At 39.9% G+C, this 25,158-nt stretch overlaps 1 protein-coding gene across 1 annotated transcript in view; it reads right to left on the reverse strand.

Annotated features, from left to right (window-relative positions):
- Positions 1 to 232: 232 nt before the first annotated feature.
- ME1 (malic enzyme 1) overlaps positions 233 to 25,158 on the reverse strand; it is a 218,091-nt gene continuing 193,165 nt past the window's right edge. Inside the window, exons 10-14 of the mRNA XM_055433822.2 lie at positions 19,474 to 19,579; positions 17,652 to 17,794; positions 13,711 to 13,884; positions 7,251 to 7,349; positions 233 to 2,422 (exon numbers count right to left, since the gene is read on the reverse strand). Of these exons, the coding sequence (XP_055289797.1) occupies positions 2,255 to 2,422; positions 7,251 to 7,349; positions 13,711 to 13,884; positions 17,652 to 17,794; positions 19,474 to 19,579 (690 nt within the window). The 3' untranslated portion in view covers positions 233 to 2,254. The remainder of the gene's footprint in view (positions 2,423 to 7,250; positions 7,350 to 13,710; positions 13,885 to 17,651; positions 17,795 to 19,473; positions 19,580 to 25,158) is intronic.

Here is a 25,158-nt window from a genome sequence, read left to right on the forward strand (position 1 = left end):
ATCATCCCTCGATGAACATTGAAGAGTCTGAGTCCTGCAATCAACTCAGCACAATAAATAAATAATAGAAATAAAAAAGAAATGTAAAAATGTATAACAATATCTCAATTCTTTTTATAATATTCTGGATATATCGGTTTCAATAAAATACATGAACATGAATTCCACCTGTCTCTTTTTATTGGAGAAGGAAATGGAAACCCACTCCGGTACTCTTGCCTGGAAAATCCCATGAATGGAGAAGCCTGGTAGGCTACAGCCCATGGGATCGCAAAGAATCGGACATGACTGAGTGACTTCACTTCACTTCTTTTTATAGGACCACAGAAATTACGCATGTGTCCCACTTTCTTTTTTTCTACTAGACAGTACTGTTCTAACTGTACTCTGGCAAACACAAAACAGATGATGGAGAAAGGTAAACATGGGTTCAGAGTTGCCCTCCTTCACTTATGAACTCTGCGGACATGGCACATTAAAGTGTCTACTTCATATGGGAATGGTGAGGACTTCATTAAATAAGATAAGGTATACAGACTACACGGTACCTGGCAAGTAATCACCCAATGTTTGTTTCATTATCTTTCTCTGAAGATAACACTCATTACAGTATACACATGTATTAAATGACTACACACATATTAAATGAATGAAGTTCAAAGTGAAATTAGCTTGGAATATTTTTAAAATTCAAAATTCTCTATCATATGACTGCCAAGACCCAGCACTGTCATTTTTAAATGTAACAATATTTTGAGAAAAAGACAATTACTTTCTCATTTTATTCATTTGCTTTTTCTAATGCTTTAATAAATCGTTTGCATAGGTAAATACATTTAGTTAGAGCTACAAGACAACATGAAAACCAGACAAGAAATGATGAAAACTAGAAAAGGCATTCCAGATCTTTTCAAAATAACTACATTGAGGAAATTCTTGACTAACCGTTACCTTCAGAAATACCCCTACCCCTTCTACTATAACAACTTGTGTAATTTTCAATGAAATCATTTATTACTACAGTTTATCCTGAACATTTTCTTATACTCCTTGAAAGCCTTACTTCAAAAACAAAAAGTCTCCACATAATTCTGTAAATAAATAGTAAATGTTATTGTACCTGAGCTTAAGAATTTTAACTTGTCTCCATTGGTTTATTAATTTCTAAAGTAAAACCTGAAATTAACATTCATTTCTGGACTGTAACTACTGATAGTCATTAGAATATTTTAATATCTGATGTAAAGAGGGTTTCTGATATTGGGGAAGAGGTGACAAAATTTTCTTCAAACTCAGAGGAAAGTGAGTTTGCTGTAACACAATGAGTTCTTAATTACCTGAGCTACCCAAGGGGACACTTGGGCAGGTTACTCAGTTGGGAAACCCGCTTGCCTTGACTCTGGAGATGTGTGTCTGAAGACGTTGACCCCACAGGCAGCCCTTTCTCAAGATGCTCCCCACTCTCTCTGCTCTGCCCACTTCTCAGGCTGTGCTCAGCTGAAGGCACCAACTTCAGGACAGGGCCATGGTCTGCAAGGGCCCAGCGGCAATGTGCAGGGTTGAAGTACAGAGCATTTGGTAGGGGAGAAAGAAAGGTGCTTTTACGAAGGGATTTCTGACGGAGGACCGAGGTGCTAAGGAGACGGAATAATGTCGAAAGAATATTATAATCTAAGGCTGCACAAGGCATTGTAAACAGCAATGATCTTTCTTGGAAATGTTAGAATTCAGCTGCATCAAAAGAGCACATATAATCCAGGATTGGAATAAAAATACCTGAGGAGTTATTTTTCTCTAGGCAACAAAGTAAGTGTTGTTTCTGTTTTTAGTGAAAGCTCGTCCATGCCAAAATTGATTTTAATCTTTTAAGTCGATTTTTAATAAAGTGAGCAACAAAAGAATTAGGGATTTTAATACTGATCATATTAATTTATTACTAATTTTGGACTTCCCCTTAGTTCCCTATATAAAAATGATGGGTTTCTCAGTGGTAGTTACAATAGCTTTTAAAGAGAACTTGGGCAAAATAATTAAGATGGAAACCATAAATAACTGGAAAGTAAATGAAGCAAATTGTTCAATGAGATAATCACACTAAAGTATATTAATATTCTTCTGTAAATTTTTAGATTGCTAAAGTAAAATTATCTTAATCTAGCATATTATGAATCGTTATAAAAGACTTCAATCTTTGAAAATTATGAAAGACTTCAAGACCTCATTAATGGAGTTAGAAATGTCAGTTTCTATGCTACTAGTCACGTTTGGTCTGTATTTTCTGGGCCTCTTTAGGCCAAGGATAACAATCAGGCAGAATCTGGTCATAGTCAGTGCTATACATCTGAGAGCGGACAAATGCTTCCTTGTTTGGGGGTTCAGGATAAACTGTGGCTGTCTTTTCTTGGTATGCATCTTTCACAATCTAGAAATAAAAAAAGAATATTAATTATTTTAATGAATAGAGGTGATGATGAGCACATCAGAAATTTTTCATTTGATTTCATTAACAGATGAATGGATAAGGACGCGGTAAATATACACAATGCAATACTATCCAGCTACTAAAAAAAGTACAAAATAATGCCATTTGTTGCAACATGGATGCAACTAGAGGTTATCATACTACGTGAAATAAGTCAGAAAAAGACAAATACCATACGATACCAATTATATGCAGAATCTAAAACAAGACATAAATGAATCTATCTTTGAAAGAGAAACAGACTCATGGACACAGAGAACAGACTTGTGGTTGCCAAGGGGGAGGGCTGATGTAGGGGACTGAGGTCAGCAGGTGTCAGGTATTATCAGTATGCATCGGATAGACAGACAGCAAGGTGCTACTGCAGAGCACAGGGAATTACACTGAATATGATAACCATAACAGAAAATAATATAAAAAAGGAAGTGTATATAGATATATAAAACTGCATTGCTTTGCTGTACAGCAGAAATTAATACAACAGTATAAATCAACTATACCTCCATAAAAAAAGAAATTTTATATCTGTTTCAAAAGATTAAAATAATTTACATCTTGCCTGTTTCCAAAAACTTCAGTGTATTATAATAAGAATACCGGATCACAAAGATACAAAGTGAAAATGCAACCATGTAACAAGAGGAGACTGTGATGTCAGCAAGGAAGGAAAGTGTGGCTGCCAGAGACTTCCCTACGGGCGATCCGACCAGGATTTCTCAGACGAGTCAGTCCTGAAAGCCCTGAAATGACCTGATGATAGTTTCAGTTCAGTTCAGTTGCTGATAGCTTACTTGAACTCAAATCCTTAAACACCCCACTGAGTTTGGACTCAGATATCCTGCACTTTCAGCAATCTCGATTCTGACCACAGCCTCCTACAGAATCTCCTTTTTTATCCCACAGTTAAGGCGACTCTCGGTCTAATCTGTGGGGGTCCGGGGGCAGTCTCCGTGCTCCCTGCCTCACTGGTGTCACAGCACCTCGTCTCCACGCCTTTCTGTCACAGTCCCCATTCTGGTCCCTGACCAGGGTGATCTTCAGTGCTGTCTTTCTCCTTTCATAGTTGTCGCTTGACATGTCACACTTTTCCTAACCTTACTTGGGCCCACATGGTTACACATGATGCTTTTATTCTTTAAAACTCAAAAACAAACACACAAAAAACCTCCTCTCAAGTCAATTTCAAACCTTCCCCTTCCCAACAAGTATCAATTTGATTCTCCTCACTTTGCTGAGAAAATTCCAACTAATCAGAGAAAACTATCTCAATTTCTCTTTTCATCATCTCAAACTATCTCCCTCCATGTCTTGACAGTCTCTCTTCCCGTGTGCTGAGATAAACAGATTCCATTGTCAAAATCAATCACTCCACGTGTGATCTTTAATTCACTCCAGTTTTTTAAGAATGCAATCCTTAAAGAGCTGTTTGCATGACAGACTTATTTGACTAAGTGTGATTTTGAAGAATATTAGAGTGATTATCTCTTCTCAATGTAAAATTATGTATTTATGAAAAACTAAAGTTATAAAGACTGTGCTATATTATGGATAAATGCTTATAAAAAACAGGGATCAAAAGTATGTGAATACACGCTTATACATTATTATAATGATGTTAGAAAAGAAAGCAACCCAATGAAAAAAGACTGCAAACAAACACACCAAAATGATAACAATATTGCATTAGAAAAGTAGAATATCAGGTATTTTCCACTTTCCAGAGTGCCTATGAGATGGTATTACTATGTTTTAAGAGATATTCTTGAGTTACAATTCACTGATGACAAAATTCAACCATTTCAAGCATACAATCCAATTACCTCTGTAAATTCAGAGTGTTAGGCAACTGTTACTATATCCAGGTTCAGAACATTTCCATCACCCCAAAAAGTTCCCCCGTGCCTGTTCTGCAATGGCTGTATCACTTTTATAATAAAATGTTCTGCTTCATTCCTGACACAGACTCTGCAAATCCATTCCTCTCTCTGCTCCCAGGACACACTGTATCGACAATGCTCTCCATCAGTGAAATAGTCACTCTCTCCTTCTTGTCAGTGCCAGGCTCTCTGGAGAGTGGTTTATATATCGTTGCTTTCCTAATTCTCTCCAACTTCTCAACTTCTTGTGGGACTGTGATTGTGTTTGTAAAAGTTTCTGACAGCTTCCTAAGCGCTAAATAAATGTCTTCCTCTGTTCTTATCACTGGGATTTGGTTCCGCCACTCATAACTTCCACCCCCATCCTGAAACGGTGTCTTCTCTAATTTCTGAGGGGCAGCTCAGTTCTGAGCCTCTTCTTTTTAACTGGTTTCTTTCTTCTCTCTCTGGTCAGAATAATGAACTGTGTTCTAGCCTCAGTTTTCTTTCGTTTCCACTTGCTCTCCTGGTGACCTCAACTACCTTGAGAGCTTCCCCTGTTACCACATATAAATGATGCCCCATCTTTACATCCTGCCTCTCTCTAAGTTTCAGTCATCACCATCTGCTTGTTAGAGTCGTCCCTCTGCATGTGCCATGGATACCGCAACCTTCAGTCTGCTGCACCACCTTCCTCTCTGAAGCCGATTCGTTGCCCTGGTTTCCCAACTTCTGTTTATGCACTCAGCTTTTCTTTTTCTCCTTATAGGTGTGATATCTGAGTGCTGTCCTTCAACGTCTTATTTTCTCCTCCAATCATATGCTACTCCTTTTCACTGAAATCTTAAAAGGGAACTTAAAATGACAACGTGATGTTTGGTGTGTTAATAATTCAAACTATTGAGAGTTTAAAACTAGTAGATACAATTTAGGGGAAATTAGGAGCATGTTAATTTGGGCTTCCTTGATGGCTCAGACAGTAAAGAATCTGCCTGCAATGCAGGAGACCCAGGTTCAATCCCTGGGCTGGGAAATCCCCTGGAGAAGGGAATGGCTACCCACTCCAGTATCCTTGCCTGGAGAAATGTCTGAGTCCTTTGTACTCTCCTGCTGTCCTACATCGGAGAAGGCAATGGCAAGCCACTCCAGTACTGTTGCCTAGAAAATCCCATGGATGGAGGAGCCTGGTAGGCTGTAGTCCATGGGGTCGTTAAGCGTCGGACACGACTGAGTGATTTCACTTTCACTTTTCACTTTCACACATTGGAGAAGGAAATGGCAACCCACTCCAGTGTTCTTGCCTGGAGAATCCCAGGGACGGGGGAGCCTGGTGGGCTTCCATCTATGGGGTCACACAGAGTCGGACACGACTGAAGTGACGCAGCAGCAGCAGCAGCAGCAGCTGTCCTTCATCATCTTACTTTCTCCTCTGATCATATGCTACTCCTTTTCATTGAAATCTTCAAAAGGAACTTAACATGACAATGTGATGTTCCATGTATTAATAATCCAAACTATTAGGGGTTTAAAACTAGTAGAGACAAATTAGGAGAAAATATGAGCATATTCTTCCATAAATAGATAACCAAGCAGAATTATTTAAATGTTTTTTTTTTTTGAAGGATTACTTGGTTTTTGAAGCACCTACTTTCAATCAACAAGATAAATAATGATGTATGAATCCTAAGCGGGATTGTTTTGATAAATTTGCTAATAAATTTTTACTTTCAGCCAGGAGCAATTCTGCCTCCAAGCGGACATCTGACAATGTCTGGAGACATTTTCAGTTGTCACACCTGTTGCAGAGGCTACTGGCGTCTGGTGAATAAGGACCAGGGATGCTGCTAAACCATCTATAATCCCCGAGATAGGCCCACAACAAAGAGTCACCCACTGCACAGAGAGTCACGTGCACAGGGCTGAGGCTGAGAAAGTCTAGCTTCAACATATGACTACTACTGGGGGCTGAAGTATGCCGCCCCAAAATGTTGCTGCCTTAACCTCCAACACCTCAGAGTGGGACTGTATGTGGAGACAAGGCCTTTAGAGAGATAATTAAGTTAAAATGAGACTCTTTGGGTGAGCCCTAACCCAAGCTGACTGGCGTTCTTATAAAAATGCAAAGTATGGACACACACAGAGACCCCAAGGATGGGCACACACAGAAGAAAGGCCACAAGAGGACCCCGTGAGAAGGTGGTCATCAACAAACCAAGGAGAGGCCTCCAAAGAAACTGGACCTGCCAACCCCTTTCATCTTAGATTTCCAGCCTCCAGAACTGTGAGAAAGTAAATTTCTGTTATTTAAGTCACCCAGCTGGTGGCAGTTTATTATGGCAGCCCTAGCAGATGAATACAACCACCCTACCAAAAAGTTCATTTCTCTCTTAGTTACAGAAAATTAAGGTTCTTCTTGACTAGCTCCTTGAAGAGTTCATCTGCCACCTCAACAGCTTTGAGTTCTCTGTTCTCACTGTTTTGCTTCCTGCCCAATTTAATCAACTGTGATTTTTAAGATATCACATATCACAGAGACTTGGGTGGTTAAAGGCCTAACCATCACTCTATCATACTTGGAATACTGTGGTGACTATCATAGTGTTATATGGAAAATACCAAATAAAAAAGGGTGAAGTTGGGGAAGCTTAGTTGAAATGAAGGCCTGATGAATTACTTCAATTCTAGGAGAGAAAAAGAAGGGTAGGGGAATTAAAGATTCAACCCATGCCGAAGGATCAAATACACTCCTATGCTCTGTCAGGGCACTATGCCTCATTTCTCTGACTTCTGACATAAGAAGTGGACACAGATATTTCAAGGAAGTGCATTTTTACTATTGTTTTACTGTCGAAATATGCACACTTAGCCATAGAAGGAAGGAAAAACAATGAGACTTGAATCAGTGGTTTTACCTTTTCTGCAATTTTCAGAGAAACATCTCTAATGGTGTCCAAAGGAGGATAAAGCCGGCCCTCTTCCAAGTGTTTATCTGATACTTGCTGAGCTATGACCTTAAAAAAAAATAAAGACAAAAAAATTACTTCATATCATACAACGTGGTAGTTTTGATGAAAATGGTGAATATCGTTACAAATAAAAGCAGATCACACGAACGCCATTGGCACTTGCATCTCTCCCTTTCTCAATGGAAAATGGAGCTCAGAGAGGCTTAGATACTGGTGTGTGTATGCGAGTGTGTTTAGAGACTGGTGGGAGAAGATAATTAGTGAAAAAGATGGTGATGAGCACCCAGGTTTCCTCTTAACTCAGCTCCTCTTCTACTGTACCATGAAATGCTGGCAGCTTTCTGACCTGATGCACTAGAGCACCGGGGGAAGAAGAGCAAGGAATTCAGAGGAAGATGAGAGAAGTGATAGGAAAGGACCTGAAAGCAGAGGGGGAGAGGCTGGTCATGCCTTACTCCCAGCTCATGTATTCTTACATGGGAGGTATTTCTGAGTCACACTGCAAAGGAGGATATTAATTTCACACAGATTTTGGATCATGTGAACCATCTAACCAGCTTCAGCATGGGCTGTCCTCACACACTCCCTATTTCTAAAGGAAACAGTGTAGACATAAAAATGTGCTTCAAGGGTAGATATTTTACGTTAAATGTTCTTGTCACACAGACACACACACATAATAAAGAAGGTGGGAAAAACTTCTGGAGGTAATATATTTGTTTACGGTATGGATTGTGGTGATGGCTTCAAAGGTGTATCAGTTCAGTTCAGTTCAGTTGGTCAGTCGTGTCCAACTCTTTGCGACCCCATGAATCACAGCACGGCATGCCTCCCTGTCCATCACCAACTCCCAGAGTTCACTCAAACTCATGTCCATCGAGTCGGTGATGCCATCCAGCCATCTCATTCTCTGTCGTCCCCTTCTCCTCCCGCCCCCAATCCCTCCCAGCATCAGAGTCTTTTCCAGTGAGTCAACTCGTCGCATGAGGTGGCCAAAGTATTGCAGTTTCAGCTTTAGCATCAGTCCTTCCAATGAACACCCAGGACTGATCTCCTTTAGGATGGACTGGTTGGACCTGCTTGCAGTCCAAGGGACTCTCAAGAGTCTTCTCCAACACCACAGTTCAAAAGCATCAATTCTTCAGTGCTCAGCTTTCTTCACAGTCCAACTCTACTCATCTCTAAACTCAAGTTGTAAGATTTGTGGCTGTCAATCGTACCTTAATAAAATAGCTTACAAATGAGACAAACTGACATCACAAGCTTCTTGATGTGAGGCACCAAGAAGGATATGATTATTGGGCCAACTAAACCAAACCCTATAACCACATATCTTGAATTAAATCATGAGGAACACTGCAAAAAACAATTGACCTGTACTCTTCAAAATGCCATTGCCAGAAAAAAAAAAAGGCTGAAACATTCTTGCATATGAAGAGAGTACTCAGAAAGTTATAAAGGTTTTTTATAAATAATTGACAAAATTTGAATTTGGATTATACATTAGATAGTATTATATGAATATTAAAATTAGCTGGGTTTTCAGTTATCCAGTGACTTACATGAATCAAAGTCTCCTCCAGGTGCTGTTGTCAGGGGGATCCCCTCTACAGTCATCTGGGCAGACATCAGAGAGGGTGGGGAAGGTGACTCAGGAGGAGGGGTGTGAGGGCAGGAGGACCAGGTCTGCCTCCCAGACGTGAACCAGAGAGAGGAGACTGTTTCAGGCTGCTGTACAGACTACCTGGGAGTCTATATCGCTGACCCTGAACACTCTAAGTCCAAGACACTGTCCAGAGGACCAAGAAAGCCAAAAATCTCTTTGTGATATAAAAATGTACAGCAATAGTCTTTGGGATTATCCATAGGATTTCTAGTTCCATAAGAGAGCCAATTAGCATTTTGACAATAATCCTAACAGTTACTAGATTTGTGGTGGCCAAACAAAACATTCACCGAGATCTCTTACATGCTATTTTGCTAACTACAAAATAGAGACAAGAGCATTCTTCTTTTTGTGAGTTCTAGAGGCGGCGGGAAATTCTTAAAGAGATGGGAATACCAGACCACCTGACCTGCCTCCTGAGAAACCTATATGCAGGTCAAGAAGCAACAGTTAGAACCGGACATGGAATAACAGACAGGTTCAAAATTGGGAAAGGAGTATGCCAAGGCTATATATTGTCACCCTGCTTATTTAACTTTTATGCAGAGTGCATCATGAGAAATGCCAGGCTGGATGAATCACAAGCTGGAATCAAGATTGCTGGAGAAATATCAAAAACCTCACATATGCAGATGATACCACTCTGATGGCAGAAATCGAAGAAGAACTAAAGAGCCTCTCAATAAGGGTGAAAGAGGACAGTGAAAAAGCTGGCTTAAAACTCAACATTCAGAAAGACAAGATCATGGCATCTGCTCCCATCACTTCATGGTGAAAAAATGGAAACAGTGACAGATTTTACTTTCCTGGGCTCCAAAATCACTGCAGACAGTGACTACAGCCATGAAATTAAAAGACACTTGCTCCTTGGAAGAAAATCTATGACAAACCTAGACAGTGGATTCAAAAGCAGAGACTACTTTACAGACAAAGAGCCATTTAGTCAAAGCTATTGTTTTTCCAGTAGTCATTTACGGATGTGAGGGTTGGACTACAAGGAACGCTGAGCACCAAAGAACTGACGTCTTTGAATCATGGTATTGGAGAAGACTCTTGAGAATCCCTTGGACAGCAAGGAAATCAAAACAGTCAATCCTAAAGGAAATCAACCCAGAATATTCACTGGAAGGATTGATGCTGAAGCTGAAGCTCCAATTCTTTGGCCACCTGATAAGAAGAACCAACTCATTGGAAAAGACCCTGATGCTGGGAAAGATTGAAGGCGACAGGAGAAAGAGACGACAGAGGACAAGATGGTTAGATGGCATCACCAACTCAATGGACATGAGTTTGAGTAAGCTTCAGGAGACAGTGAAGGACAGGGAAGCCTGGCACACTGCAGTCCAAGGGGTGGCGAAGAGTCAGACAAGACTTTGCCACTGAACAAGAAGACGCGTGTCTGTGGTAATGTATTCTCACTGATAGTACTATTGACTAGTTTTATTTAATTGAATAAGTATTTATTAAGTTTCTGCTACATGTTTTAGCATGGTGTTAGGTGCTACTGGTCTTCTGAAAGATGTATATGGGAGACCTGTTTTTACAGAATATCACATATGATTTAGTTATAAGGCCAGACTTGACTGTTTGATAATGTGAAACACTTGAAAGCATAATACAACTAGGAATCAAATGAAATATCAAAGAGTTTGCTAAAAACAGTCATGGCTAAGAAGAAAGATGAAAATAATTCAGAGCAGTCACAGGAAGAGCCAAGGATGAGGCAGGAGTTAAGCCATGACGGAAGCCAGGCTCAGACCAGTGGAGAAGGGATCATTTCAGGGCAAGACGGTACACAGGGCAGTCCCATGGCTGTTCCTCGGCGTGGTATATTTCAAGGCTTTGGGATTAGGGAGGGTAAAAAGAAGGGCAGTCTTCCAAGCTTTGGAGCCTGCTTACAAAGTGGGTGTCACAAACAGAAATGCGGATATTGAGGATGAGGGGAGACGAAAGATGGTTTTTCACACCTCTATTTCAAGAAACAGCAGGGCATTTTGGTGGAAATACCCATTGGGTCACAGGAGATGTGGTAAAAGATAAGAACAGAGATACACACATTTGGCCCCTTTCAGGATGACGACAATGGAAACAAGAGAAAGAGTGAGATCTCTGAAAGCAGAAATTAAAAGAGAAAAATGAGAACAAAAGATAATGAATTTTGGGAAGAATCTTAGTCAATAAGTAACTACTGGTTAGCACAGGGAATGCTCTGTGGTGACCTGAAAGGGAAGGAAATCCAAAAAAAGAGAGGATCCATGTATACATGTGGCTGATTCACTTTGCTGTACAGCAGAAACTAATACAACACTGGAAAGCAACTGTATTCTAATAAAAAAATTTTTTTAAAGGGACTTGAAAGGGACACAAAGAAAGCACTGATGTGGCATAAAAATACAGAAATATTATGTGATGCCTAAGAAGAAAGTGATGAAAAGGCCAAAAGATTCAGCCCGAGAGATCACTGGCTAGAAATCTGTCACTAGAGGGTGCTGGAGTTATTTAGGAAGGAAATCACTGGCAACCATAAAAGATTATCTTTCTTCTGATGTGTCTGCTATGAAAGATAATGACTACATTTTCCTTAATGTAAGAACAACTTTGAAAGCTCTCAGTAAGTAGACATCCACTTATGCTGAACACTACTTTCGGAGTCAGAGAAGCTCTGAAACCCTGGCCTAGTGCAGTGAAGGAAAAGAAAAGGAGCAGTGAAGGGGCTGACGGACATCTGCTCTCATGGAATGACAAGTGCGAGACCCTGGGGTTAGGCTCCTTGGGATCACGCCAAGAACAGTGGAGAGGAAAGGCTGTGTGTGATGAAATCATGTGAACATTAATCAGTTTGGATGTGGTTCGGTTCAGTTAGCATGTTGTGCAGTGCATTAATTTTAAGAGTAGAAACTCGCTCAGATTCCTCCTTCATGAATTGCATCCCCAAAAGTGTCAACCAGATGACCACTCTGATTTTCACAAGCTCATGATCTCACAAATGAAGGTCCAACCACTGTGTCATCCTCCCGAAGTTTGCAAGGGAAGGGAAACTGATGGGAGGCAAGGGAAACTGATGGGAGCCTGAGGTTCCCATTATCTCTTGTGCCACGAGTAGTAAATTCCTCTGTCTCTGACCTAGGAGTTCTGTGTCCTTTGCTGGCATCTGTGAATCTGTGGCAGGCTGACTTGCTAGCCTGCAAGTAAGGTTAAATTTTTGGCTTCCCTGGTAGCTCAGTGGTAAAGAATCAACCTGCCAATGCAGAAGACACACGTTCGATCTCTGGGTCAGGAAGATCCCTTGGAGAAGGAAATGGCAACCCACTTCAATATTCTTGCCTGGGAAATCCCATGCACAGAGGAGCCTGGAAGGCTATAGTCCATGGGGTTGCAAAAGAGTCAGACACAACTTAGCAACTAAATAACAAAGGTGAAATTTCAGATCCTTCAAAGTGCCAACAGTAGTGTAATGACATCCCTACTGGGTCTGTTGTGTGGTGTTCTGTGAATGCTCCCTGAAGGCCCACAGAAGAGCCTGCTTCTGTCCATTAATGACTTTACAAACACCAAACTGTCTGTTTTAATTTCTTCTTAGCTGAAATACTACAGTGGTTGCTGTATTCTGCACTGAACCCTGAATGATAAACATTTCTTCACTATACCAAATCAGACTTTCATTTCAAATCATCAAAATGTAATCATTAGGAAGGTTCTCCATAGAGAAAAATATTTACCACTTATTTCATGATTTGGAAACAAAAATTTTAATTGTCTCATTATTGTCACAGAACTTGATCAAAATTTGCAGTTTTTTTTTTTTTAAAGTTCCTTCTCTTGAACTCTGTTAATTGGAATGCAAACTGGTATAGCCACTGTGGAAAACAGTATGGCGGTTTCTCAAACTAAAATTAGAACTACCATATGACCCAGAAATTCCACTTCAGAGTGTATGTGTATATATATATATCCAGACAAAACTATAATTTGAAAAAATACACATGTCCCTATGTTCAGAGCAGCATTATTTACAACTGCCATGATACGGATGCCAAATAAATGCCCATCAAGATGAATGGATAAAGACGTGTTATATACATATAACAGAATACTACTCAGCCATAAAAAGAGTGAAAATTTGCCATCTACAGCAACGGAGATAGACTTGAAGGACATTATGTTATGTGAAATAAGTCAGGCAAAGACAGATAAAAGTTGTATGATGTCACTTATATGTGGAACCTAAAAAATGCAACAAATTAATGAATATGACAAAGCAGCAGCAGACTCTTGGATATAGACAACAAACTAGTGGTTACCAGTGGGGAGAGGCAAGGAGGAGTGGCAAAACAGAGGTATAGGATTAAGAGGCACAAACTATTATGTATAAACAAGCTACAAGGACATGTTGTACAGCATGGGAATACAGCCAATATTTTATAATAGGCACAAATGGAGTATAACCGTTGAAAATTGTTGTATGCCTGTAATTTATATAATATTGTACATCAATTTTAAAAAGGTCCCTTTTAAGGGATCAGAACACAGTCTTTCTGCTGGCTACAGAAGAACAATGCTTGCTAGCTAGTGACTCACTGTGAACTTACAACCCACCCCTTACTCCCCTGGGGGAAAGATTTGATCCTTGGACTTTACACCTAGGGAGTGAGCTGAGATACTAAGTAAAACCGCAGATGGCCTTCAACGACCTGATTTGAGATTTCACAGCCTTGACAAGCAGACAGTATTTTACAATACCTCAGCAGTGGTGAGAAAAATCTTATCCGAGATATGCCTCAGTCCACACGCCACGACACCAAGAGCAACTCCAGGGAACACATAGGAATTGTTGCCTTGGCCAGGATAAAGGGTCTTTCCACTTGGAAGGGTAACAGGATCAAAAGGACTGCCGCTGGCAAAAATGGCACGACCCTGCAACAGACACACAACTGTGAAAAGAGGCATGGTGTCTCAAACAGATGGATCCTAAGAGAACAGTTCAAGTATTTGGCAATGGCAAGCCACTCCAGTACTCTTGCCTGGAAAATCCCATGGATGGAGGAGCCTGGTAGCCTGCAGTCCGTGGGGTCGCTAAGGGTCGGACTCGACTGAGCGACTTCACTTTCACTTTTCCCTTTCACACATTGGAGAAGGAAATGGCAACCCACTCCAGTGTTCTTGCCTGGAGAATCCCAGGGACGGGGGAGCCTGGTGGGCTTCCGTCTATGGGGTCACACAGAGTCGGACACGACTGAAGTGACTTAGCAGCAGCAGCAGTATTTAGAAAGAGGTCTAACTTTTCATTGACTCCCTAGGAAGTGTGAATGAGCAAGCTCTCATGATGTTGGTGGTAAGTTCTGAAGTGGATGCTTATTTCTTTTCTCTATCTTCCTCTCTACTCCAAGGAGAGGCGTACAAAGTACAGGAGACCCCAAGACAACCACCTGTTGTTGGCGGTGGTCCAACACTCAGGGCCATCAACCATCTCTAGCCTAGAGGCTTCCACTTACAGGCTTCTGAAGACAAAAGTGATGGGTTGGGGTTTGAGTCTTAGAAAGGCTGACATTGTAGGTTAGAGTTTAGGGGTCAACACGCTTCCATGTAATCACCGGGACAAATTTATATATTGTAAAGCATTATCTGGAAAGTCCCATAGGAAAAAAATTCACTAGCACAAGCGGGAATAGTAAATAAGAATAAATTATCAATAATTGTAAAACAAGTGTCTTTATATTTTTTCCCCTTAGTCTTAATATTGGGTTGGCCAAAAAGTTCATATGGAAAAACTCAAATGAACTTTTTGACCAACCCAATCCTTTCTCATGTTTTTGAGGAACCTCGTATTTATAAGTTTTAAGACAGCATGAACTCAGGGCCTGTCAGGGGCTAGATTCCAGACTGCCAGTCAAAGCGAGAGGGCCTCTGTGTGATCTGGGAGGCGATGAAACTACTCAGTCTTTGAAAACAGGGATAGGAAACCCTCAACAAATAAAGCATCACAGTCTAAAAAATGCCCTTGAAAAGCATCAGTTCAGTTCAGTTCAGTTCAGTCGCTCAGTCGTGTCCGACTCTCCGCGACCCCATGAATCACAGCACGCCAGGCCTCCCTGTCCATCACCAACTCCCGGAGTACACTCAAACTCTTGTCCACAGAGTCGGTGATGCCATCCAGCCATCTCATTCTCCGTCGTCCCCTTCTCCTCCCGCCCCCAACCCTTCCCAGCATCAGAGTCTTTTCCAGTGAGTCAACTCGTCGCATGAGGTGGCCAAAGTATTGCAGTTTCAGCTTTAGCATCAGTCCCTCCAATGAACATCCAGGATTGATCTCCTTTAGAATGGACTGGTTGGATCTCCTTGCAGTATAAGGGACTCTAAATCCCCAAAGTACAATTTAAATGGAAATAGACTGAATTATAAATTTCATCCCTCTTACACCTAGAGTCTAAATCCATTACGGTACTATATTCACTTGCTCAGATGGTAAAGTGTCTGCCTAAAATGCGGGAAACCCAGGTTCAATCCCTGGGTCAGGAAGATCTCCTGGAGAAGGAAATGGCAACCCACTCCAGTATTCTTGCCTGGAAAATCCCATGGACGGAGGAGCCTGGTAGGCTACAGTTCATGGGGTTGCAAAGAGTCGGACATGACTGAACCACTTCACTTCACTTCATCTTTTCTGTAAAGGTAAAGTATAATACAAATCAACCTTATTTGGGATATAAAAAGAGAAAAATAGATGAGGAAAAAAACAGAAATTCTCATCCAGATGTTTATCAGACACTTGTCATATTTTTCACAAAAGTAGGTTTTGTTTTCAGACAAGTCTGATACCTTCAGCTCTGATTAGGAGATAAAATGTTCTATTATAAGCAAATCTCTAATGTAACTAAATTATCATTTACATACATATTTGATATATATCCTTGAGCATTATATTTGAGAAAGAGACCTGCAACATTGTATACACACTTGTTTATTGCTCTCCAGTCCTTCACTCTTTCTCCTGCTTATCACTCTACAATCACTGTATTTTATGGATGTTATGTATTTAATACAATACAATCACTGTATTGTATTAAATGTGTGTGTGTACTCAGTCATGTCCAATTCTTTGTGATGCTATGGACTGAAGACCACCAGGCTCCTCTGTCCATGGGATTCTCCAGGCAAGAACACTGGAGTGGGTTCCCATTTCCTTCTCCAGGGGATTTTCCCAACTCAGGGATCAAATCTGTCTCTAGTGCATTGCACGTGGATTCTTTGCCACTGAGCCACCTGGGAAACCCATGGTATTAAATAAATAATGGCTAAATATTCTCATCGATACAGACTGTCAATATGGAGAAGGAAACCTCTCCATACCATTTTGGTATAATTATCATTTTTCAGCATTCAAGAATCTTTTTGTATTTTGTATTTTTAACCTTTCCTAATAATTTTTCACCTGTGCCTGCAGCAGCAGAGACACACATCCAGCAACAGGTAGCCCATTTCTCTTTCTGTAATCCTTTGACTGAACCAGTGTTTTCAGCTTCAAAATGACTTTTAATTTTACGTATAGCAACAAAAAGTATTAGGCAAAATCATAAGAGTTTAGGTCATTTATATCAGACACATTCAAACTTAGGAACACAACTATATAAATTTGGCTAATTTTGTTTACATCTACTATCACTGAATCTATCAACTTTTGAGGCCTACTGAAATATGCCAAAACAAATACTTAAGCACTTATTTATTACATGCCTAGTATGTGTAATGCACCATGCTAAGATTTTGTTATTGGGGTTTTTTTTTCCTTTAAGGATTTGAGGACTGAGTTATGTGAGGCAAATTCCCTAATCTAGAGATGGGATAAAAATTTAAATTATTTAGGGCACTGATACCATCCCAAAGAAGAGAAATAAACAATGGAGTAGCTCCTCTGCAAAATTTCATTAATTCTAGTAATAAGCATTTAAGGATACAATATTAAAGAAGTAAGGCCATCCAGGTTTATTTATGCATCGAGTTTTATTTATGCAGAGTGCTATAGCTCTGTCTTGTTTATCTTTTCTAGTTCATTTTATATTTATTTCCAAATAAAAGTGTTAGATATGTGTGACTCAACCTGTATTTTGTTGCAATGACATTTTCAAGTCTTTGAAGGGGAAAAGGAGCTCTTGGCAATATACTGGTCAAGTACATATTAATAAACACAGAGTATGAAAGTCACATGTTTTGGCAATAAGGATGCCTATACCAAACTGGCTGGATGTCAAAATAACTGCCCAAATGCTCCACCGATAGCAGCAAAATCCAAACCCAGGAGCAGTCAGCAAAGTAAAAATGAGGCTGTGGTTTTATACTGTATGCTTCAGTGTTTAGGAATAGCTAGTTAAAAGTTATTTTAATAAGCATCGAGGATCAAGCTTTCTCCTCTTTAACTTTTATGTTTAGATCTTAGATACTTCCAAAGCATTTAAGGAAAATTATCAATAAAACATTACAAAGTTTATTGTTTTATTGAAGAACAGGCTTTATATGACATTCTAAAAAAGGATATGGTTCTTATCCTTCCCGACCTGTTCACTTCTCCTTCACTCTTGGTTGTAAAATGTTTAAAGGTTAACTGGCAGGCACCTTAGAGACCCTGGGCTTCCCTATAAAGAATTACAATTTGACTATTAAAATATCAGTTACTTTTTTTTTTGCTTTACCTTGGTCAGTGTATAGCACTGCTCTGCAGTACATTCTGCTTTACTAGTTGGATTACTCAAGGCAAAAATAATAGGCCGTTCATTGAAGGCTGCCATGTCTTTGATAATTTGTTCTGAGAACGCACCACCAATCGCAGCAACTCCTAACACAGAAACAAGAAACCAGTGAACAGGAACATCATTGGTTATTTAATCCAATGCCCCCTCCCCTACCAAACAATGAGACATGTCAGGTCATTCTGTAATATACCCTAAGCAAAATATAGAATATTTGCATGAAAATGACAAAAAGAGATGTCCGTTAATGCCAATAGCCTTTAAGGTTATACATCTACAGGTATCTATGGAAAAAAAAAAAGAAAACAGTTTTAATATTCAGCTCATGAGTAGATTTAATGACCAATCACTAGGAATTCTGATAACAGGCATTTTTTTTGGAAAATAAATGTATCTAATATATATTATCTCTCTGTAAACAATTCTAGAAGTTTATTTCAGTGTCTGAGGCTACCAAGTAATCATGTTTTATAATCCAGTGCTAACACTTAAGTCAATCATCCCATTCAATGACAGAACTGAAGTATAACTCATTGAAAGAATTTGAACAAATAAAGCAATTAGCATCATGCAAATTTTAAACAGTAAGATTCCTGATAGAACACATTTTATAAAAAAACAACAATGAAGGTTTACTGCAGTTCCTGTCATGGAGTAAATACTTGTTTTTATTAGGGTTCTCATCCTTATTCTCAATATCGTCATCTGTTGCACGGGAGCTTCTAGAAATCGAATGTAAGACCAAGTAAGGGCTGGTATTATATACACACAAAATAAAGGATATAAAGCTTCAAAACTTTGAGATTTTTTTTTTTTTCCAACCACAACAAATTCGTCCACATTAAACATCTATCTGTGCTCATGCAGTATGGAAACTACCATGCTGTCTGCTATGGGGAATATATAAAGACATGTGAAATTACAGTCCCTGTTTTCAGTCTTTCTTAAATTAACCTTGGCCCCATGAGCATTCTGGGCTGGACAATTCCTTGTTGGGGGTGGGGGTGCTTTCCTGGGCGTTGGAAGAGGTGGGAAAGTGTCCCTTCATCTCCACCCAATGATGTCGGCAGCCCTGACCTTCTCCCTCCAGCTGTGACAACAAAAATGTCTCCAGACATTGACAAATGTTTCTTAACGGGGCAAAATCACCCCCATTCGAGAGCCACTGTCTGTTTGGAATAACTGGCCTGGCAAAGTGCTGAATGTGCCAGGTATTGACAGGTTGACAGGGTTAGCAGAGGGAACCACCCCCCTCAGCTGGCATCCTCGGTAACATTAACAAGGTAGCGCTGAATTTACAAATCTAGGCGTCTAGGGGGCACTGCTGCTTCAGAGACTAGGTAACTTTGTGGAATTTCAAAGATCAGAATTTCAAAAAGCTGAAGAATGTCTCAAAAATTAGCAGCAAGAGGACTTCCCTGGTGGTACAGTGGACAGGAATCCCGCCTGCCAGTGCAGGGGTCACAGGTTCGATCCCTGGTCTGGGAGGAGCCCACAGGCCACGCAGCAACTAAGCCCGTGGACCACAGCTACTGAAGGACCACATGGCCGACAGCCCTTACTCCACAACAAGTAAAGCCCACGCACTGCCACAGGAGTAGCAACCACCACCAGAGACAGCCCTCACGCAGCAACGAAGACCCAGCGCAGCCGAAAATAAGATAAATCAATAAATAATTTTTTAAAAATTAACTGTAAGGAAACAAATCAGGCCCACATGGGGTAGGGATAGGGTTTATAGGAGAGGGGAGAAGCCAAAGCTCACCAATGAGGGCAGTTGGTTTTATATCTTGAACGATGGCTTCGAGGTTCTTCATTTCTTTATGTTCATGGGCAAATTCCTCTTTCTCCTGTGTTAAGGCAGCACGTCCCTAATTAGAGCAAAGAAGAAGAAATGATAAATGTGCCAAGTGTATGAGAGTCAAGGAAGTTTCAGAGTATTACACATCTTAGCAGAATTTATACTTAATAGGTTTACGTAGTATGTCTTCCAGCTGTTTTTAAAGTCTCCTCTCCAATTATCAGAGAATTATTTCACTGACTCTTGTCACAAAGATTTACATTTCAGACAATGCTCCAGGCAATGAGGGTATAACAGTGAACAAAATAAAGTCTTTCCTTTATTTAACTATTATTTAATATATAAAATCCTAACTCTACAGACACTTGCAAGAAATGTGTTAAATGGCAATGCAAAATATCACTTAAATAAAGATATTGTTTATTAGATATGATTTGTGTTGACAAAGCAGTGTCTTAGAGTGCAGAGCAGCCTTTAGTGGTTGCTTGAATCCTTTATGGACCACTCACTAAGAATGGAACTTGATGCCATATTTATGCAATACTTTGATGTTTTGAATAAGCACTAGCTTCATGTGTTTTTATTTTCTAATGTTTTGATCATAGTTGTACCATGTATTATCTAAGAAACATCACTATAATATTCCAGCTATAAGAAAGAACTTAGGATGGGGGTAGGGAATGTTATCTAAAAATCTGCTTCCTTCATTTTCCCCCTGCTCTTTCAGTATTATATCTTTCCACATAATTAGTAGATCTGAAGATGAAATTCTCATCTACATTTCCATGACCAGGAATAATATCTGCTCAAATTAGAATTCTCTTCATTTACCTATTATTCATTTTCCTTACTTCAATAAGAGTTAGTCACTCATCATGTCAGACTCTTTGTGACTCCGTGGACTGTAGCCCACCAGGCTCCTCTGTCCATGGAATTCTCCAAGCAAGAATACTGGAGTGGGTAGCTGTTCCCTTCTCCATGGGATCTTCCCAACCCAGGGATTGAACCCTGGTCTCCTGCATTGTAGGCAGATTTTTTACTGTCTGAGCCACCAAGGAAGCTTTCATCAAAGAATGAGTGATGAAATAGTTTTTTGTTCACAGGAAGAAATGGTTAAATTAAGTGTGCTACTTATTAAAACTTGACTCTTAAATTGTAAAAACAATAGGTGGCACTAGTGGTAAAGAACCCATCTGCCAATGCAGGAGACCTAAGAGACATGGGTTCAATCCCTGGGTTGAGAATATCCCTTGGAAGAGGGCATGGCAATCCACTCCAGTATTCTTGCCTGGAGAATCCCATGGACACTGGAGCCTGGCAGGCTACAGTCCACAGGGTTGCACAGAGCCTGACACTACTGAAGTGACCTGGCACACACACACTTATTAAACTTGACATTTAAATTATAATAATACTCTACCTACAAATTTTGAAGATTTTGACTACATAATAAATCAGTACCTAACTTTATATGGTACTTTATAGCTTATAAGTTATCTTCACATATTTCATTTGATCCTTTCAACAATTTGGAAAGTAGGGCAAATATAATCAGGTTTTTGCATGAAGAAACAGAGGCTCCAAGACAGTATGCAGCTTGCCTGAGGCAGGTGCTAAAACTCAGTCTTTCCAATAATACAACACAGTCCAGTTCTGGAGAAAACACTTTACAAATGGTATATGTCAGATTGTATGCAAATTGTTACTCCTGGTTCAATATTCTTGCTTTAAAAGGCTATTATCAACCTACATAGGAAAAGAATCTGAGAAAGAATAGATATGTGTATATGCATAACTGAATCACTTTGCTATACACCAGAAACTAACACAACATTGTATTGTATTAGTTTAGCTAGTTGGTATAAATCAAACTTCAGTCTGGTGCTTACTTCTTCAAAGGTTTAGAGATTTGCTTTTCAGGATACCTATTGTCAGAACCTCTGTTAGGTTCTCCAACAAAAAAAAAAAAACAACTCAGGATAACTATTCACCTACTCCAAAACAACCACAGTCATCTCAACCCGGTGTTGTGTAATCTTGAGGGTTGCTGATAATAAGTGTATCTCTTGGAGAGGACTGAATGAACCTCAGGGTTTTGCCTCCGGGCCTTTTGATTTCCACCTGACCAAGTTTAAGTATTAAGCAAATACATTCCAACAAAGGAATAACCAATGCAGAATATGGTCAAAGGAATTACCATACGTCCTAGATCTTTCCTTCCATGTTATATTAGTGCATTCTAGTACCACCTTTTCTTCTTTAATAACAGTAAAATATGATAATTAATCTTTTTCTGTGATTTACTTTGGAATAGAAAGCAGAACCCCCACCAAAAGGATTGTGAGGAAAAGGACGTGTATAAGATGTTCAGGATTATTAACAGAATAGGAAGTATTAAAAATTGTTTTTAGAGGAGAATGTGTCCCTGATTTGTTTATTCTAAAAACTGCTTGCGCTCACAAAACAATAAGATTCCACACAATCCATGGTAAAATACCATGGCCCGCAGAGAGAAACCTAAGAACGAGGTGGCCACAGAGAGGGCTCACTGAAGCTTCTGAGTCAGGAAACAACCCATTCTTGACCATTTTAGCTGCTGACAAACAACATGCCAACGAAAACATATCCAAACTGCTTCTGGGATACAGCTTTAAATAAATTTGCATATGATCACATAAAAATGAAAACCTATTCATTTTCATAAAGAAAGCTGAGTGTCGAAGAATTGATACTTTTGAACTGTGGTGTTGGAGAAGACTCTTGAGAGTCCCCTCGGACAGCAAGGAAATCGAACCAATCAATCTTAAAGGAAATCAATCCTGAAGATTCATTGGAAGGACTGATGCTGAAGCTCTAATACTTTGGCCACCTGATGTGAAGAGTTGACTCACTGGAAAAGCTCCTGAAGCTGGGAAAGACTGAAGGCAGGAGGAGAAGGGGACGACACAAGATGAGATGGCTGGATGGCATCACCAACTCAATGGACATGAGTTTGAGCAAGCTCTAGGAAATGGTGAAGGACAGGGAAGCCTGGCGTAGTACAGACCATGGAGCTGAAGAGAGTCAGACGTGACTGAGCAACTGAACAACAATTCATTTTCATTATATTACCAAGTCAAGAAGTAGCCTTCTACATGAGAAAATAAAAGCAGCATGAGAGTAAAGGTCTTAGAAATGATATTATGGGCAGCTGCAGTAACTAAATTCAACCTCGTATAACATGAATGGTGCCACTGCTACAAGTAAGCTATAAATAAAAGAGGGTCTAGTCTGTTTATATTGAATGTGGATCTACAAATCCATACTATGAAATGAATTTGAAGATGTTATGAGTGAGTGAGAGGCATAATCCCCATTTTTTTAGTTCAATAATTCAAAACATTTTCCTCAGCATACTGTCCCAGATTATCCCAAACAGCAAATTAAAAATGCTTTAAATGTATTTTACAACATTGTTCTCACAGCTATTAATTGTGGTCAAAACAAACTGATATAAATTGTGGTACATTTTTGGCTTAGGGACATGAATAAATAACTAGTAGCAGAGTCCATTCTAACAGCTAAGAGCAAATACATTTATGTTACTTCTGAAAGCTTTAATAATATACAAAAAAAATAAAGAAAACCTCCCCAGAAAATGCCATCTACAAATGCTGGAGATAGAACATGGGACTCGGGCTCCGGGTAGCGGTATACTCAGGCCCTTCCATTCACTCATGACCTTGGGCAAGGCCTTTGGTACTTCCATGGATGCTGGTTTCTCCATCTAGAAAATGGTTTGGTTTGACGATGATGACAGTGTAATGAAAATGAACCTGATCTGGGCTTTACAAAGCCAACTGAGTGCCAGACACACCTGAGGAAAATCAGATTCCTGAGCCCTGCTGCCAGATATTTTAATTCAAGGATGAGGCCCCAGCATCTGTATTTTTTTTTTCCAACTTCTCAGATGATTTGAGTGATTAGCCAGTTTTGAGCATCATTGCACTAAAGGGTTTATCAGATGTCTACCAGAAGCATTTTTTAAAAGATAGTACCATGTGATCTGTTTCCAAAAAAGTAGAAAATGATGAGTTCTAATGAAAGAATGCTATAAAATAATGCAAAAGCACAGATTTCTAGTACTGCTCTTTTGGATATTTCATGAGATACCCTGAAAAGTATTTAATAAGGCTTAAACCCCTTAAGTTTCCTGGAATGAGAAACAAATCATGATGAAGATTGATAAACATTATAGGAAAAGATGCATGCTTATGCTTTTATCATGAACATCTTACTTTATTAATCATAGTAACAGCACTGGCAGCTCCGTACCACTAAAGCCAGAACTCGGCCAGAAGACATCTGTCTAGCAAGAAACATAAATCACCTATAGCCTCACCCCCAAAGACGTAATTCTTAGTGGGGACTTAGGAATGTAGAGGGAACAGTGAAAGGAGGCCAGGAATCATGCATACCAGCATCACCAAAGGGCTCAACTTGCCAAGAACAGAAAAAGCAAAAGACAAAAATAAAGGTCTCCCAAGTATTTGCTATACAATTTTCAAAGTTAATGTGCTGATCTGGTTTAGATTAAAAAACTATTGGAATGGGACCTTCTCTGGATCTGTAATATTCAGGCAAATGTCTTTACCTTCGGAATTCTGTTTTCTGTACCAATGGCTCACTTTTCTCCTCCTTTCAAAATGCAATTTGGAATACACCTTCTTTACGCCAAATACTTCAGCTGGAGGTAGATATAGATTTTTATTCTGTTCAGTCTCCCTTTTCAGGAACCCTTGCTGAAATGCTTTTTGCCTGCATTTGCAACTTTTTATCTCAAGTACCCCAAATTCTATGGTGTTTCTTTTTTTTAGGACTCTCTCAGTTCAGTTCAGTCGCTCAGTCGTGTCCGACTCTTTGCGACCCCATGAACCACAGCACGCCAGGCCTCCCTGTCCATCACCAATTCCCAGAGTTCACTCAAACTCATGTCCACAGAGTCGGTGATGCCATCCAGCCATCTCATTCTCTGTCGTCCCCTTCTCCTCCCACCCCCAATCCTTCCCAGCATCAGAGTCTTTTCCAGTGAGTCAACTCGTCGCATGAGGTGGCCAAAGTATTGGAGTTTCAGCTTTAGCATCAGTCCTTCCAATGAACACCCAGGATTGATCTCCTTTAGAAGGGACTGGTTGGATCTCCCTGAGGTCCAAGGGACTCTCAAGAGTCTTCTCCAGCACCACAGTTCAAAAGCATCAATTCTTCGGCGATCAGCTTTCTTCACAGTCCAACTCTCACATCCATACATGCTTATACCAAATGTACTATGAATATCTGGGAATTTCCTTCCAATATTATTATCTCTTTTGTCTCTGCCTACCCTCCTTGTTTTGTGCTGATTCTTACTATAGAAGATACAACCAGACTGAACAACTATCTTTTTCAAAAGCACCTATGTGCTGGTTGGGTCTAGGGGAGGAAGGTAGCAAACACTGTCAAGATTTTGAGTTAGCATTTCATTTCCCAGGAGGTATAAAAAGCTAATTGTACAATATTAAATATTGCCACTGATAAATATGTATTCCTCCTATGCACAGGTACTAGAACTCTTGAATCCATGCCTGCTTGGACAACCTGTCCCATTTAACTGGCCTGATACTGTTGTCATTA

Source organism: Moschus berezovskii, chromosome 10 (genome assembly GCF_049115385.1).
Source record: "Moschus berezovskii isolate FMDL1 chromosome 10, NW_MosBer_1.0, whole genome shotgun sequence".
Classification (NCBI taxonomy): Eukaryota; Metazoa; Chordata; class Mammalia; order Artiodactyla; family Moschidae; genus Moschus; species Moschus berezovskii.